We start from the raw sequence: 18479 nt of genomic DNA, 5'->3' as shown, positions 1-18479 counted from the left end.
GCCTCAGTGATCTCCTTCATGGTGGAGAAGGGATACTGAATGGAGAAGAGATGACCTGGGATAGGATTGTGGTGGTGGGGATGTTGTTATGAGTGAGATAATGAAATGGACCAAAGGGAAGGGTTGTAGATGGATAAAGAGGTAATCAGGATGCAGACACATGGCATAGAGGACTGGTGTTGTTGGTAAAGAATAGGAGACAAGAAATTTGGGAACACAGAAACAAGTTTTAACCCATGGGTTAAGACCTGCTTCTGCAGTCAAGGCCTGTGACTATCATAAGCTGACATAAACAGTAGGAACAAGGCAAGTGCCATACATCATACACATAACATTATTGTTCTATCACTGAGGTCCGTACTCAATAGCCGCCATAAAGAAGTTCACATTTAGTATCCCATTCTTGAAGTACGCTGTTGGTTCTAACAGAATTCCACCATGCATTGCATAAAATATAGACTATACAATAAAATTCCTACAGTTCAGAACCTAAAAGAGAGTGTAATAGTAGCATAATACCATGTAGCTTACAACAAAACAGTAACTACCAATAGTAATCTATCAACTATCTATATTGTAATGCAGAGGAAGGCATTAAGAGGTTTTTTAGTCAATGTCCTGCAATTAGATTTGATGTAGCTGAATAAGCATAAGTAAATATCTTTGACCTAAATAAGTCATCTTCCTAACACTCTCAGTTTAGTGTTCTAATTCTGATAAATACTTACAGCCTAAAAACAGGCCAGTTGTCTAACAGAATCACATAGATGAAAATGTCAGCAATAAAGATGATGCAAAGAAACTGTGAAGGGATATAAACCTATATAATTGGATAAGAAGACATAAGGTAAATAAGTGTAATGGTGCTTAGAAGAATGAAAAGAAAATAAAGATGTAGGGATCCTTGTGGATGAATCATAGGACATCTCATATCATGTGACGTATTAGTCAAATAAACGCAATGTCATTCTTCATTGGAATGGGATTCGAGAAACTTAAAGGAAGTCTTGTTTGAACTACACCGTGAGTTCCACTCTTTAAAAAAGGAGGAAGAGAGCAGAAAGGAAATTATAGGACAGTTAGCCTGATCTCATTGGTTGGGAAGATGGAATCAATTGCTAAGGATGAGGCTATGGAGTACTCGGTGACGCAGGACACCAAGTCAGCATGGTTTATTTAAGGTAAAATCTTGCCTGACGAACTTGTTGAATTCTTTGAGGAGATTAAAAGGAGGATAGATAAAGGGGATGTAGTGGATGTTGTATATTTGGATTTTAAGAAGGCCTTTGACAAGGTGCCACACATGAGATTGCTTACCAAGTTAAGAGATCATGGTATTACAGGACTGTTACTAGCATGGTTAGAGCAACGTTTGATTGGCAGGAGGCAGTGAGTGGGAATAAAAGGATTGTTTTCTGCTTGGCTACCAGTGATTAGTGGTGTTCTGCAGGAGTCGGTGTTGGGACCACTGCTTTTTATGCTGTATATCAATTATTTAGATTATGAAATAGATGGCTTTGTTGCAGATGATAAGGAAGATTATGACGAAGGTGGAGGGGCAGGCAGCATTGAGGAAAAAGGAGACTGCAGAAGAACTTAGACAGATTAGGAGAATGGGCAAGAAAGTGGCAAATGAAATACAATGTTGGAAAATGCATGATTGTGCACTTTGGTAGTAGAAATAAATATGCAGACTATTTTCTAAAAGGAGAGAAAATCCAAAAATCTGAGATGCAAAGGGACTTGGGAGACCTTGTGCAGAGCACCCTATAGGTTAACTTGAATGTTAAGTCAGTGGTAAAGAAGGCAAATGCAATGTTAGCATTCACTTCAAGAGGTCTCAAAAATAAGAGCAGGGATGTGATATGCTCTGGCTTTACAAGGCACTGGTGAGGCCTCACCTTGAGTATTGTGAACAGTTTTGGGCTGTTTATCTAAGAAAAGATGTGCTGGCATTGGAGAGGGTTCAGAGGATGACTCAAGGATGACTGTGGGAGCGAAAGGATTATCATATGAGGAACGGTTATGGCTCTGGGCCTCTCACTGGAACTTAAAAGGATGAAACCTTTTGAATGTTGTAAGGCCTAGACAGAGTAGATGTGGAAAGGATGTTTCCCATGGTGAGGGGCGTCTAGGACAAGAGGGCACCCTTCAGGATAGAGGGGCGTACATTTAGATACAGAAGGATACAGAAACATTCCTTTAGCCAGAGGATGGTAAATTTGTGGAATTTGTTACCACAGGCTGCTATGGAGACAATGTTGTTGGGTGTATTTGAGGTGGAGATTGATAGGTTCTTGATTGGTCACGGCATGATAGGTTATGGGAAGAAGGCTGGGGAATGGGGCTGAGGAGGGGAAAACAGGATCAGCCATGATTGAATGGCAGAGCTGACTCAATGGGTCAAATAGCCTAATTCTGCTCGTATGTCTTATGGTCTTATGGAGATTGTCCCTGGAGTACTTTGATCACAGGAACAGCATCTATGACGGAAATGAGCAGTGTTTTGTTCTGAGACCCTTTATCAGCGTGAAATGATGACTGCTCACTTCCCTCCATAGATGCTGCCTAACCTTCTGAGTTCCTCCAGTAATGTTTTGTGTGAATTTCAAGCTTTCCACATCTGCAGAATCAGTTTACCTGGTTTATTTCCAACACCTCCCTCCCCTTTCTAGATCTTTCTGTCTCTATCTCTGGAGACAGCTTATCTACTGATGTCTACTATAAGCCTATGGACTCTCACAGCTATCTGGACTATTCCTCTTCTCACCCTGTCTCTTGCAAAAATGCCATCCCCTTCTTGCAATTACTCCGTCTCCGCCGCATCTGCTCTCAGGATGAGGCTTTTCATTCCAGGACAAAGGAGTTGTCTTCCTTTTTTAAAGAAAGGGGCTTCCCTTCCTCCACCATCAACTCTGCTCTCAAATGCATCTCCCCCATTTCACGCACATCTGCTCTCACCCCATCTTCCCGCCACCCCACTAGGAATAGGGTTCCCCTGGTCCTCACCTACCACCCCACCAGCCTTCGGGTCCAACATATAATTCTCCGTAACTTCCGCCACCTCCAACAGGATCCCACCACTAAGCACATCTTTCTATCCCCCCTCTGCTTTCCGCAGGGATCGCTCCCTACATGACTCCCTTGTCCATTCGTTCCCCCACCCCCCCATTGATCTCCCTCCCGGCACTTATCCTTGTAAGTGGAACAAGTGCTACACATGCCCTTACACTTCCTCCCTCACTACCATTCAGAGCCCCAGACAGTCCTTCCAGGTGAGGTGACACTTCACCTGTGAGTCGGCTGGGGTGATATACTGCGTCCAGTGCTCCCGATGCGGCCTTCTATATATTGGCAAGACCTGGCGCAGGCTGGGAGACCGTTTCGCTGAACACCTACACTCTGTCCGCCAGAGAAAGCAGGATCTCCCAGTGGCCACACATTTTAATTCCACGTCCCATTCCCATTCTGATATGTCTATCCACGGCCTCCTCTACTGTAAAGATGAAGCCACACTCAGGTTGGAGGAGCAGCACCTTATATTCCGTCTGGGTAGCCTCCAACCTGATGGCATGAACATTGACTTCTCTAACTTCCGTTAATGCCCTACCTCCCCCTCATACCCCATCCGTTATTTATTTATTATATATATGTATATTATTTTTCTCTCTCTCCTTTTTCTCCTTCTGTCCCTCTCACTATTCTCCTTGCCTATCCTCTGGGATTCACCCCTCCCCCTTTCTTTCTCCCTAGGCCTCCCATCCCATAATCCTCTCATATCCCTTTTGCCATTCAACTGTCCAGCTCTTGGCTCCATCCCTCCCCCTCCTGTCTTCTCCTATCATTTTGGATCTCCCCCTCCCCCTTCCACTTTCAAATCTCTTACTAGCTCTTCTTTCAGTTAGTCCTAACGAAGGGTCTCGGCCCAAGACGTCGACTATACCTCTTCCTAGGGATGCTGCCTGGCCTGCTACGTTCACCAGCAACTTTTATGTGTGTTGCTTGAAATTCCAGCATCTGCAGACTTCCTCGTGTGTGCAGAATCTTTCGTGTACTTTAAACAAGTTTGGTCTTCCTGGCCATGAAATGACATACAGTACCTACCTTAGATTATAAACAACTAAGTTTTAACAGACTGAGTTTTGAAAAAGTCAGATTGTATTAAGAATAAATCTTAATCAGTATATCCTACATTTTCTGAAATTTATAAGATAATCACAGAAATGTATAAAATTTTTAGCTTCTTTTGGAATGAAACAAGAAATATTTAACATCTCTTCAACTAGATGGCATATCCAACAGTGTTGCACTCCTCTCCCCCATCCCCACAGAGTGGATCTGAGTTCACAACCTCTGAAATCTGTAAGAATACTACAAGAGATGTTGACAATGGGCAAATAAACTGTATCTGCTGGAATTACTTATTATTGGGGTCAACAAAGCAGTTCCCATTGAAAATATGTAGATAATTGTTTTTCAGTGCTACACAACTGCTGTACAGCATGACTAAACAAATAAATCTTAATTTGAATCTGAAAGCATGCTTAGCCCAGAGAAATCACTACAGTGATTAACTTCACTTCCATCAGTATACTAGACTAAGATTTGCTGTGGTGAATCAGAATTGTGACAAAGGCTTAAGTATTGAAAAACTTGCACAAGAATGCCATTGTGTCCTCCTGAGCAACATAGTTTTAAAACAACACAGCCAACCTCCTAGATCTGTTAGGTAAGGAGTATATGCATATCCATCCTTATTCCTTCTCTCACAGCCCTTATCTGCACTGCTCCCCACTACCAGAATACCGTACTGCTTGCTAATCTTAGAGCAGAGTGCCACGTACCTCCAAAAATACCTTCACATCCCTTCATGATCCGCAGGTAAAAGTGGAATTTTCTTCCTTCCCTCATCCTTACCACTTCTAAGTAAGTAGTCTAGTTTCTATCCCCAACTGCCAAGTTCATATGTTAACTCCTCTCCCCAAGGCCTAACAGTGCTGGATCATTTCCACTGAGTCTTGATGAGGAATGCTGACTTACTTCTCCGGTCTTATAATGGAAGGTCCATTCCCCCATCTCCCATATTTTCCACAGGTACAAATTAACTTTTCCAGCACATACTTTTGAGGCACAATAAAATTCAAAGATAAATGTGAATTAAATAAAAGTCATCTCTGGACCTTTTCGTTTATTATGCTGTTATCCCCTTCAGCATTTTTGTCACTATGCAGATCAAAATGTGTTTTATATTTTTTTCTGCAATTTAGCCTTGTTTGAAGTACGGTTAATCAATTTCAATTGGATCCTTTAAATGGAAAAGAATTTGTAATCTAACAGGAAATTGTGAAAGGAGCAAATGATGATGGTCAAGGATTACTTTTGCAAATGTAAGATTGTGACCTGTGGTGTACTGCAGAGATTGGTGACAGGCCCTCTGTTTTTTTATCTACATAACAGAGGTGGATGTGAATGCAGGAGGCCTGAAGGTATGTTTGCAGAAGACATGAATGCCAGTGGCATTGTTAATTATGAGGATAGTCTGTGATTACAGAATCACACATTGATAAATTAATAAGATGGGAAGAGAAATGGCAACACACACAACATGCTGGAGGAACTCAGCAGATCAGGCAGTATCTATGGAAATTAATAAACAGTCAGGCCAAGACCTTCATCAGGACTGGGAAAAAAAGATGAGAACTTAGGAGTTAGAAGGTGGGGGAGGAGAGGAAGTAGTACAAGGTGGTAGGTGATAGACGAAACACGGAAAGGGGGAGGAGGTCAAGTAAAGTAATGAAGAGATAAAAGATCATTGAAGAAAGGGAAGGAGAAGAAGCACCAGAGGGAAGTGATGGGCAGGTAAGGAGCTAGGAGAGAGAGGGAAACAGGAATGGGGAATGTTGAAGGGGAGGTGGGGGGGGGGAGGGAAGCATTACTAGGAGTTCAAGTAATCGATGTTCATGCCATCAGAAATGGCAATGGAATTTGTTTCTGAAAAATCTGAGGTAATACATTATGGGATGATTAATAAAGCTAGCACACGGACAATGATCCGTAGCAAATACTGAGAAGTCTGAATGTATGTGCCCAAGAATCCCTGAAGTTAGCAACATAGACAGATAAGGTGGTTAAGATGGAACATGGAACACTTGATTTTTAGTTAAAGCACAGATTATAAGAGAAGGGAGCATACAACCGCGTTAAAACATTAATTAATCCATAGCTGGAGTACTGCGTGCAGTTCTCATTGCCAAACTTTAGTAAGGACGTGATGGCCCTGGAAAGACCGAAGAAGAGATTTACCAGGATGTTATTTGGGATGCAGTAAGAGATTGCACAAGGAAGGGTAGATGGTGAGAAACTTATCGCCGTAGCAAAAGTTCAGTAACCAGAAGAAATATGAAAATATACTGACTTAAGGGTGTTAAAGGCAGGCACACTCACAATACAGTGGATTCACACAGTGGATACACACCAGTCTGTGGTGGCCAGTGCTATCATGTTTGCTGTTGTGTGCTGGGGCAGCAGGCTGAGGGTAGCAGAGACCAACAGAATCAACAAACTCATCCGTAAGGCCGGTGATGTTGTGGGGATGGAACTGGGCTCTCTCATGGTGGTGTCTGAAAAGAGGATGCTGTCCAAGCTGCATGCCATCATGGACGATGTCTCCCATCCACTACATAATGTACTGGTTGGGCACAGGAGTACATTCAGCCAGAGACTCATTCCACCGAGATGCAACACAGAGCATCATAGGAAGTCATTCCTGCCTGTGGCCATCAAACTTTACAACTCCTCCTCTGGAGGGTCAGACACCCTGAGCCAATAGGCTGGTCCTGGACTTGTTTCCTGGCATAATTTACATATTACTATTTAACTGTTTATGGTTTTATTACTATTATTTATGGTGCTACTGTAACGAAAACCAATTTCCCCCAGGATCAATAAAATATGACTATGACTATTCCAGTTAATTGGGCAATCGGTTAATCAGGGCAGTCACTTATTTACAACACTCTAAAGAACAAAAACTAATCGAGAAAATAGTTTGGATTCCCTACATTTATTTGGAACACTATGCCACTTAATTGGGACAGGAGACTGTTGGTGAATGGTTTCTAATTAGCATCAGTCATGTGCACTTGTGTGGCCATTGGACACTACACTGAGCTTAGAACAGTTTTTAAATAGCATGAGTTGGATGTGTTTTTGTTCAAGAAGCAGTGAATTGTGTCACAGATAGTTGGCAAGAAATAAGCAGTACAACAATTCAGAAACACAAGAAAATCTGCAGATGCTGGCAATCCAAACGACACACACAAAATGTTGGAGGAACTCAGCAGTCAGGCAGCATCTATGGAAAAGAGTAAACAGAACTGAGAGAGAAGGAAGGAGATGCCTAAATTAAAAGTTGAGGGGAGGGGAAAGAGGCTAGCTAGAAGGTGGTAAGTGAAGCCAGGTGGGTGGGAAAGGAGGATTTGGAGGATGCAATCGTTAAAAGCACTGTATGATGGAAGTCCATTATCTGCACGAGATGTCTGCGCTGCTTTTGTTCATTTGCAAATGGAAAAAAAAACACAGCAGCATACACTCTATGAATTTCTCCATCAGTAACTGTTAGAAACCAATACACAGTTTTATAGTACTGTGGTAGTAGTGATAATGTGATAATGTTCTAATTTGTTCTGTATTTCATTTAAATACATACTTTATTACTCAGTGAAAACTACTTTTTCTTTTCTCCTTTTTTAAATATTTCCATGAAATTTCAGCTAATTGGTGCAGCCGCTTAATTGGGCCAAAATAAATTGGTCATGATGTGTCCCAATTAACTAGAATACGGAGCATTTAAGAAGTACGTTGATAAGCACTTGAAACACTGTGATATACAACACTACAGACCCAGCACTGGAATGTGGGAGTAGAATAGGTAGGTTCATGATTGCTGACACGGACACAGTTAGGCAGAGCGTTTTCATGCCATACAAAGACAATGATAGCTAGCAGAGTTTTAAACTTTTTGATTAATATTCAAAATTTTCTAAAATCATTGCCTTTTGGACAAATAAATAATAACTTACTCAATATTAATGTAGCATTTGTATAACACACCAAGTCCCAACAATCTGAAGTGCAGAATGTCTGGAAATACATGGGGTTTTCAAATTCAGCTATTGAGCTATCACAATTTTTTCCAAAAGAGATAATGATAAATATCTACTTAATTTTCTTCCATGGTATTCCAGTTCATTCCACTATAATAATATTTGTGGTGTGAAAATTTGATCTGCTTTGACAAGTGGAATATTTAGAGAAGCATGTGAAAATAGCCTTTCCTGCATTTCAGTGATGAATCTGATAGATTCACATAGGTGTGAGAGTGGTGAGGCTGAGAGGTCTATCATAGCACATGGAGTTACAGGCTGAGTGCTGGAAAATGGGGGAATATAGTTTGGTACATGGTGGAATAGTATAGACAGATAATATGTACCTGGCAGCAGGGACAAACACAATAGTGGTTGTTACCCTAGGGTTCTCTAGGATTCTGAAAGAGGTAGTGTTAGAGATTGTGGTGGTATTAGAAATGATCTTTCAAAAACCATTGGACTCTGGCATGATGCCAGAGGACTGGAAAATTGAAAATGTTACTCCACTCTAAAAGAAGAGGAAAGCAGCAGAAAGGAGATTATAGAGCAGTTAGCCCAATCTCAGTGGTTGGGAGGATGTTACAGTCAATTGTTAAGGATGAGATGATGGAGTACTTGGTGACACAGTCATACTACAAAGTCAACATGGTTACCTTCAGGGAAAATCCTGCCTGATGAACCTGCTGGAATTCTTTGATGAGATTACAAGTAGGATAGATAAAGGGGATGTAGTGGATGTTGTATATTTGGACTTTCAGATGGCGTTTGACAAGGTGCCAAACATGAGGCTGCTTACCAAGTTAAGACCTCATGGTATTACAGGAAAGTTACTAACATGGTTAGATCATTGGCTGATTGGTAGGAGGCAGTGGGTGGGAATAAAAGCATCCTTTTCAGCTTGGCTGCTAGTGACTTGTGGTATTCCACAGGGGTCGGTGTTGGGACCACTTCTTTTTATGCTGTATATAAATGATTCAGATGATGAAATAGATGGCTTTGTTGCCAAGTTTGAAGATGATACAAAGATTGGTGGAGGGGCAGGTAGTGTGGAGGAAACAGGTAGGATGCAGAAGGACTTAAGACAGATTAGGAGAATGGGGAAGGAAGTGGCAAATGAAATACAATTTTGGAAAATGCAGGTCATGCATTTTAGTAGTAGAAATAAATGTGCGGACGATTTTCTAAACATGGAGAAAATACAGGAATCTGAGATGCAGAGGGACTTGGGAGTCCTTGTGCAGAACACCCTTAAGGTTAACTTGCAGGCTGAGCCAGTGGTGAGGAATACAAATGCCATGTTAGCATTCATTTCAAGAGCTCTAGAATACAAGAGCAAGGATGTGATGCTGAGACTATATAAGGCACTGGTGAGGCCACAACTTGAGTACTGTGAACAGTTTTGGGCCTCTCATCTTAGAAAAGTTGTGCTGGCATTGGAGAGGGTCCAGAGGTGGTTCACAAGTTGATTCCAGGAATGAAAGGGCTATCATACAAGGAATGCTGGATGGCTCTGGGTCTGTACTCATTGGAATTCAGAAGGATGAAGGGGGATCTCATTGAAACCTTTTGAATGTTGAAAGGCCTAGACAAAGTAAATGTGGGAAATATGTTTTCCATGGTGGGAGAGTCTAGGACAAGAGGGCACCCTCAGGATAGAGAGGTGCCCATTTAAAACTGTGATGTGGAGAAATTTCTTGAGCCAAAGGGTGGTGAATCTGTAGAATTTGTTGCCACGTGCATCTGTGGAGGCCAGGTCGTTGGGTGTATTTAAGGCAGAGATTGATAGGTTCTTGATTGGACATAGTATCAAAGGTTACAGGGAGAAGGCCGGGAACTGGGTTGAGGAGGTGATAGAAAAAAAGGATCAGCCATGATTGAATGGTGGAGCAGACTCAACGGCCAGATGGTCTAATTCTGTTCCTATGTCTTATGGTCTTACGTTCTTATGGTCACAGTTCTAGGTTTTCACACAAAATGCCATATATGTCATAATATAATTTACCATCTGATTGACATCCCTTAAGAATATCACAAAACATTTAAGCAAGCTTAATTGCTGGTGACAGGATGTCCATTATCTGATTATTCTGTATATCTGAATTGTTATACAGGGAAAAAAGCTCAACATCAAGCAATAACTAAACAATCTTGTGGTTACTGATCAATTGATAAGCTATGGAACAAATACGTGCCATCCCTATACAATCTATTTTCACTACTGTGATGTTATGCAATTCCACCCATGTCTTAGCTCAGTGATTGCTGAAGCCTTCATCCTCACCATAATCACATCCAGATGTGATTATTCTAAGCCTTCAATTTTAAATTCTAATCTTAATTTCAAAAGACACTGCTTTCATATTAACTAAATTTTCTATCTCCATATCTTTAAAAATATTTCTTAAGGTTTTCACTTTCAGCCAACCATTTACTCACAATGTTGAAATTTTTTTTAATTCAAGTTATCAATTCCTCCTGCTCTAATGAAGGTATATTGAACTGCTATATAAATTCTAGATTTTATTGAATAATTTGTAAAATTAATTGTATTTTTTTCTGCAGACTGGCAGGTAAACAGCTCCATTCCATATTGCTCCAGAAGGTGGTTGTAGCATAGTGCAACAGAGTGGCTTCACAAGGAAATTGTGATATGAGAATTAAGTCAAATATATGCCAATACCAGGCTTCTTTCCTTCAGGCCAGCACAGGAATCTCGTTGTGGTTTTCATATATATTTAAGCATTTTATTTCCTGATTTTCTTAGACTACATGTAAAATTGCTAAACTGGTCACATTTCATCAAGTTTTCTGGTTTATCTGTCAAGTAACACAAATACTTCATTGTGAAAAAGGGTAGAGAGTTAAATTCATAGTCAGAATACAGCTGGAAGAACCACCCAGCTGTACTCTGACTGTAAATTCTGGAATTTCTTTAGGCAGAGAGTGGTGAATCTGTGGAATTTGTTGCTACTGGCAGCTGTGGAGGCCAGGTCATTGGATGTATTTAAGGCGTAGGTTGATAGATTCTTGATAAATCAGGGTATGAAAGATTACAGGGAAAAGGCAGAAGAAGAACGGAATTGAGGGGGAAATGGATCAGTCATGATCAAATGGTAGAGCAGACTCAATGGGCCAAATGGCCCAATTCTGCTCCTATATCTTATGGTCTAACAAATGAAGCTGTTTAAACACACCACACTCATGTTACAGCAGTAATTAAAACAACAAAGATTTTACTGAGAAATAACTTCTCTTAAAATACATATATTTAGTTATAACAGAAAAAATGACCAGAACTACAAAGTGATATTGTAAATGTCTATTAGACCAGTGAATAATTTATGCACCAGCTTACCTTCCACTTTAATTCTGCTGTCAAACGATGCCTCCCTCTCAATCTGTTGTTTATTAATTGGTTTCCTGGCATCTTCTCCATTGTAACATGGTCCACAATCTACCAGGTGAGCTCTCTCATGCCCATTTGAATTACTGTTTTTGTTGAAGTGATGGATAAAGGGTGCATCACATGATGTTGTTAAATCCATTTTTGCAGTGGTTCTGCCAGGCATGCCATGGTAGTGGTCTTCTGAATAAGCAAACACATTATTTTCTTTCTGATTTTCCAGTATTGGAGAGAACTCTATTGATTCTCCACTAGATTTGAGTGGTGGAGAGTTTCCACTTTTTTTCCTGGTTCGAGCAATTTCAGCAAATGAAGTTACTCGTCTTGGTGGTGATCTCTGAGATGTACCTGTGTGACCATCACTCAGCTTGCCTGGGCAGCTATACATGCGTTCCAAGGATCCCAACCTGGTAGTCGGACTTTTATCCAAGCTGCGATCATAGCTCCTTGATCTCTGCCTACCAGAAGCATTTGAAGCTACATTCACGTACACTTGACCTTCTATAAGGTTTTCAGAAGATTCTGCTGCTGGTTTCTCGGAACAGCAATAATCCGTGTTATTCTTTGTATCTTCCGGCTGCTGAAAGAGGTAATATTCTGTAGGGTGACTAGGGCTTGTACTTTTAATGTGATCTTCTGAGCAGCTTGTTATTGATGATCCAACTGGGCTTGGTGTAGACTGAGATGATAGGTCACAAGTCACAAGCTTATAATAATTTTGTGTGGCAACAACTAGTCTTGCTTGACTTTGAAAACAAGCAGTCGTCTCTGAATTCTCTGAAGAACAGGGCACATTTTCACACGGTAGGTGGTAAGAATTGCAGTTGTCATCTACAGCAACTGAACACTGCTGACACAGACAGTTTTGCATGGCAGTATCCCCATTGTTCGTCTCACATGAATTCTTTGGCTCACTAGGTGAAGAATGCAGGTCCAAGTAGAATGCACCCATGTCTGAGTGACAACAATATGAAGATTCATGGGACATGTTACCTGAACTTAGATTGGACTTTGACTGGCTTTTCATTTTATTGTAGATGGCTGTAAAGTTGACCAAGACACCATCTGAACTGTTACATGAGGAATCACTATTATAGGTCATATGCTGATTATCTACTTCAGATTGATCTGAGAAGACACAACTTCTGCTTTGTTGCATATCTAAACTAGAGCAGCTGCATGTTCTGCTCTCCAGTAAATTTTGCTTCCTGAACATTTCATCTGGGCTGCTGCCCAGTCCTTCATTACAATCAAAGAATAAGGTTGATGTGCTTTCATTTGTACAGTTGCATATAGGTTGTTGTATTAAGTCACCTGATGCTGATCTTGATGTGATGGTGTTATCTGACTTCTTGCCATCACATGCATGAGTTTGTTCCTCTTCACCTTCAATAATTCCTTGCCCACTGGGCGGGCTCCACTGTTGTGTGCTGTTCTCAGCAGAATGAAGATGAAATGGCTGGTCATGCAGAACAAATGGTGGGTTACCGATGTTGCTATTCTGAGAATGAAAAGAACAATTATTGGAGCTCTCCTGATCATTGTTCTCATGATTTTTCAAAATTAATGAATTATGCTGTTCAATTGCAGTGATTTCTTTTGAATTCAGTCGCCTTGCATCAGTTTCATGTGTTGTTCCAGGAGGTAAGCAAGAGGCCTGAATTAAGCTGCTGTACAATAATGTTTCCTTCTGAAGCAGGTCCCTCTCTGGCAGTGATGTAGTTCTTGTGATTCCCAGATCATTATGGTAGAAGGGGTTTGATCTTTTGCCTATGTTGCAGCATTGTCTGTCCGGGACTTGACAATGAACCAGGGGAATATGATGTACAATCAAAGTTTCTCCTGTCAGTTTGGGTGGGCTATCCATTATGTTTCAGGTCATCAGCCAAGTTGAGCAAAACATACAGCATCTCCAATGAACATATTGATAGTCTGCGACATACTGTAATTCATAAACCTGGAAAACATAGGAGAAAACAAAAACATGGCTTTACAGTATTTGTTATATCAGGCAAATCCTAGCAACACTTCTGTGTACTTTTAGGATCAATTAGTGACTTAATACTTTAGACTATGTTAACCTATATCACGCTGTCTAGAACTATAAAACATGAGCAGAGCACACAAGCTGCACATCAAGGGGGTAAATTTAAAACCAATTATTTCAGTGAATGAGTGGATAATCGATAGATCAAGTATTATGCAGTAATAGGAGAAATAATTACTATTGATCCATTCAGATGCAAACTAGATTGATCACTTTCCACGGTAACATTATGGATTATTGGGAAAGTGGGGGGAGGAACTAAGCAGACTGGCCCTACCCTCATTAGAGTTTGAGTGAATAAGAGATGATCTCTTTGAAACATACACAATCCTTACGAGACTGGGAAAGGAAATACAGAGATGAATCAATCTTTGAAATTCAATACCCAAGAGTAGCGTGGAGGCTCAGTTGTTGCAGTTGTTGGCTAGAAATTGATTTTTGGATATTAACAGAATCAAGGCATCTGGGATAAATACAGGAAAGTGGTCCAAAGGTAAAGGATAAGTACTGGACTAATTGATTGGCAGTGTAAGTGAAAGAAGCCAAACGGACTACCCTGCTTCAATTTCTTGTGTTTATTGTACATCTATAATTTGAGACATGACATGCAATAAATAAGGCAAGATTGGGTGGAGCAGGTGATTTGGACCCATGTGTTACAGTTTTACATCACTAAGATTTTTATTAAATCATTCTTTGGGCTTGATTGAAATGATTAGTCAACAAATCCATGTTACCATTTAAAAAGCCAGATGATAAATAAGCAAGAAGAATGTTGTTCTATTTGTTTAAATGAAAGGATGCTGGGAATAAAAAACCCTACCATGCTAATTTATTGGATGCTACTATTTTCTTAAAGATTAACTGCAAGACTCACTTGAGATATCTACAGATTAAAAGCAGTCAGGGGCATTACTGATTTAAAATAGATTAGCATTTTACTGCTTTGTTCAGAATATATTTCTATTTTTAGCATCTCAAAATTTATTTTGGTTTTTCTGGCTGTCTAGGATATCTTTACATAACTGAAACTTTAGTGACCAAATTATATAAATTGGGAGCTATCAGTAACATTCCTACATATTATGTTCCTCAGAATGATATAAGATGCAGTCAGAGATAAGGACAACAAGGAGAAGGTCATGGGTGGCAGAGGAGCGGCTACAAGATTGACTCAAGTCAGTGGACTGGGCCGTGTTCAAGGACTCAAGAGGATCTGAATGAATTCACCACGGTTGTCACAAACTTTATAAAAACAGCTGTAGCCGAGTGTGTCTCCACAAACTCATTCATAGTCTAACTGCACAACAGGTCGACAACAGATGTCATGTCAGTGGCATTTCACTCAACCTTGGAACATCTGGACAGAAAAGATGCATACATCAGGATGCTCCTCATCGACCACAGCTCGGCATTCAATACCATCATCCGCTCAAAACTAATCAATAATCTCCACGACCTAGGCCTCAATACTTCCTTGTGTAACTGGATCCTCAATTTCCTCACTTGCAGACCCCAGTCAGTTCAAACTCAGCAACAGCATCTGCTCCACAATCTCCATCAACACAGGTGCACCACAAGGCTGTGTACTTAGCCCCATTCTCTACTCACTTTATATTTATGACTATGAGGATAAGCACAGCTCCAATGCCATACTGTCGTGAGCCGAATCAAAGATGGTGAAATTGATGCCACAACAACCACCTATTACTCGATGTCAGCAAGATCAAGGAGCTGATTATTGACCAGGAGGAGGAGGAGGTCCATGAGCCAGTCCTTATTGGAGGATCAGAGGTGGAGGGAGTCAGCAACTTTAAATTCTTCAGTGTTATTATTTTAGAGGACCTGTCCTGGGCTCAATATGCAAGTGCCATTGCAAAGAAAGCACAGCAGCGCCTCTACTTTGTTAGGAGTTTGTGAAGATTTGGCATGACATCTAAAATTTTGACAAACTTTGATATATATACGTGATGGAGAGTATATTGACTGGTTGCATCACATTTTGGTATGGAAGTACCAATATCCTTGAATGGAAAATCATTCAAAAATAGTGGGTATGGCTCAGCCCATCGTGGGTAAAGTCCATCCCATCACTGAGTACATCTACACAATGTATTGTTGCAGGAAAGCAGCATCCACTATCAGAGACCCCGACCACCAAGGCCATGCTCTCTTTTCATTGCTGCCATCAGGAACCTCAGGCTCACACCACCAGGTTCTAGAACAGCTATTACCCTTTAGCCATCAGGCTCCTGAACAACAGGGGATCACTTCACATGCATCATCCACAAATTATGGACTCATTCAAGGATTCTTCATCTCATGTTTCTGATATTATTTATTTATTATTTCTTTTTTTTTCTTTTCTACTTGCACAGTTTGTTGTTATTTGCATATTGATTGTTTGCCATCTTGTTGGGTACGGTCTTTCATTGATTCTATTATGTTTCTTGGATTTACTGTGTCATGTCAGAAAGAAAACAAAACTCAGGGTTGTATATGATGACATTTATGTGCTTTGATAATAAATTTACTTTGAGGAATCAATTCCACTATTGATAATTTTACTTTCTTATGTTTGACACAGCATTGCACACTATTGCACATTGGTAAATTATTGTGTTTATTATTCTGTACTTTATTATTAGTTAATATTATTACTATATTTATTATTATTATTATTGCTAAGTATGTTTTTAAATGTAGCTGCTGTAACAAAATAATTTCCCACTTAGGTTCAAGAGAGTACTTATTATTATTAATAATGATTCTTAAATCACTGTAAGAAACCAAAAGAATTTAAAGTCATATCTGCTTAGTGTACTACATCTCCATTCAAGAACACGGGAAAGAGAAAAGCAGTCAACCTTTGAGTTCTCACATACTCATCCTTGTGTATGAGTTTACTTGCAACACAGTAACAAAACGTAGTGATGAGGCCAGTCTGACCATGGACTTTGGTCAGACTATGGACAAGAAACCACTCAGTAGTCTGATCTCCAAAAGGTTAGACCTGATGGGATCCAAGGTAAGTTGACAAACTAGACCCAAACTTGGCACAGTAAGAGGAAATGGATAACAATGCTGGAGAATTGCCTTTATTAGAGAAACCCTGTAACTAATGGTGTAACACAGGGAATAGGATCTCTGTTTATTGTCTACATTAATGAATTACATGCAGTGGCTATTTTATCAGGTATCTCATGTACGTAACAAAGTGGCCACTGAGTATACGTCTGTGGTCTTCTGCTGCTGGAGCACATCAGACTCAAGGTTTGACATATTGTGAATTCAGAGATACTCTTCTGCTTACTAACACACATATTTCAGTTATTGTTGCTTTCCTGTCAGCTTGAACTCGTCTGACTATTCTCTTCTAACCTCTTTCATTAACAAGGCATTTTCGGCTACTAGATGCTTTTTTTTGTTTTTTACATTTCTGTAAATTCTACAGACTGCTGTCCATTAAAATCCCAGGACATCAGCAGTTTCTGAGATACTCAAACCACCCAACAGGCACCAACAATCATTTCACAGTCAAGTCAATTAGATCACATTTCTTTCCCATTCTGAGTTTGGTCTGAACAACAACTGAACCTCTTCACATGATTGGCTGATTAGATATTTGCATTAATGAGGTACCCAGGTGTACCTAACAAAGTGACCACTGAGTGTAGGTATGATTACAAATGACAGAGAAATTGTTGATGTGTCAATAGTGAGAATGATTATCTTAGGTTACAGAATAATATTGATCAGCTGGCAAATTGGGCAGAGCAATGGCAGATGAATCTTAACACCAATTAAGTGTGAACAGATGCATTTTGATAGAACTAATAAAAGGGGAGCATCTTCCCTGAATATCCCGTTGTGAATTGTGTGGATTTACCTAGCTCAATAACGTAAATATCAAACATTATCCGCTACATCACTGCATCTCATAAAACAGATTAATATTGGTGAGTGTTTGTTAAAATAAAATTACTGCTGCAAAGAAAAATATGGATATGACATTCTACTGGTATCATAAACTGACAATTTCTCGATCTTTCAAATCTCCAAATTAAACAAGCACAATGATCCAGCACTCACCACCCTTGGAGTCAGAGAATTCCAGAGATTTGCTACCCTCTGGGAAAATACATTTTACACATCTCCGTTTTAAATTGCTCGCTTATTTTGTAGTTAGTAAATCCCCTTGTTCCTGACTCTACCACAAGTGAAAACATCTACCCTGTGAAGTCTGCTTAGGATCTCACGTTTGATAAAAGAATAACCTCTTATCTTTCCAAACTACAAGGAATACAGACCCAAATACTCTAGCCTCTCTTGACAGAGTTTTTCCTCCACCTATAGTGTAGTTGCAATGTGAAGTACACTGCCTGCACTAGATAAGCATTTCAATCACCAAGATGTAAAAGGAAATGGATCAAGTGGCTGTACAACAGCGATACAACTGCCAGCAACTCTTCAGTCGGTTTCAGTATTTATTCTTTGAGCATACTTCTGGATTCAGTAATATCCAAATATGGATAGGAGTGCTGAACATAAATTTAATTTTTTAATGCTCATAATCATGTCCAAATGGCTTCAATTCAACTTTCAGTTTTCTACAACCACCGTTGTTTATATATTGATCAATCTTCCAATTGTTTAGATGTCTTTCTGTGCAAAGAAGGAAAAAGTCAAATGAAAATATGGAAAATGAACTCTTTTCTATAAACTTGTGAGCATACAGAATAAACTGCATTTTGCAGCCAGGGTTCAAGACACACCCATTATATGTGTTCCAAGGTAAATGCATGTCACATTTAAAAATGACAATTTGTTCTGCATCAAGCAGTTTGATCCAACAAATAAAACCATAAGACATAGGAGCAGA

General features: G+C 40.0%; 1 protein-coding gene across 4 annotated transcripts in view; it reads right to left on the bottom strand.

Moving 5' to 3' along the window:
* Window positions 1–18479, bottom strand: part of rusc2 (RUN and SH3 domain containing 2) — a 117903-nt gene that overhangs the window by 55136 nt on the left and 44288 nt on the right. For all 4 annotated transcript variants that reach the window (XM_072252485.1, XM_072252483.1, XM_072252484.1 and 1 more), the window contains exon 2: window positions 11503–13507. In XM_072252485.1, coding sequence (XP_072108586.1) covers window positions 11503–13417 — 1915 coding nt within the window. In that variant the 5' untranslated portion in view covers window positions 13418–13507. The remainder of the gene's footprint in view (window positions 1–11502; window positions 13508–18479) is intronic.

This window comes from Mobula birostris, chromosome 3 (genome assembly GCF_030028105.1).
Source record: "Mobula birostris isolate sMobBir1 chromosome 3, sMobBir1.hap1, whole genome shotgun sequence".
NCBI lineage: Eukaryota > Metazoa > Chordata > Chondrichthyes > Myliobatiformes > Myliobatidae > Mobula > Mobula birostris.
Note: the sequence above shows the minus strand (reverse complement) of the source record. Positions and strands in the feature narration are given on the sequence as shown.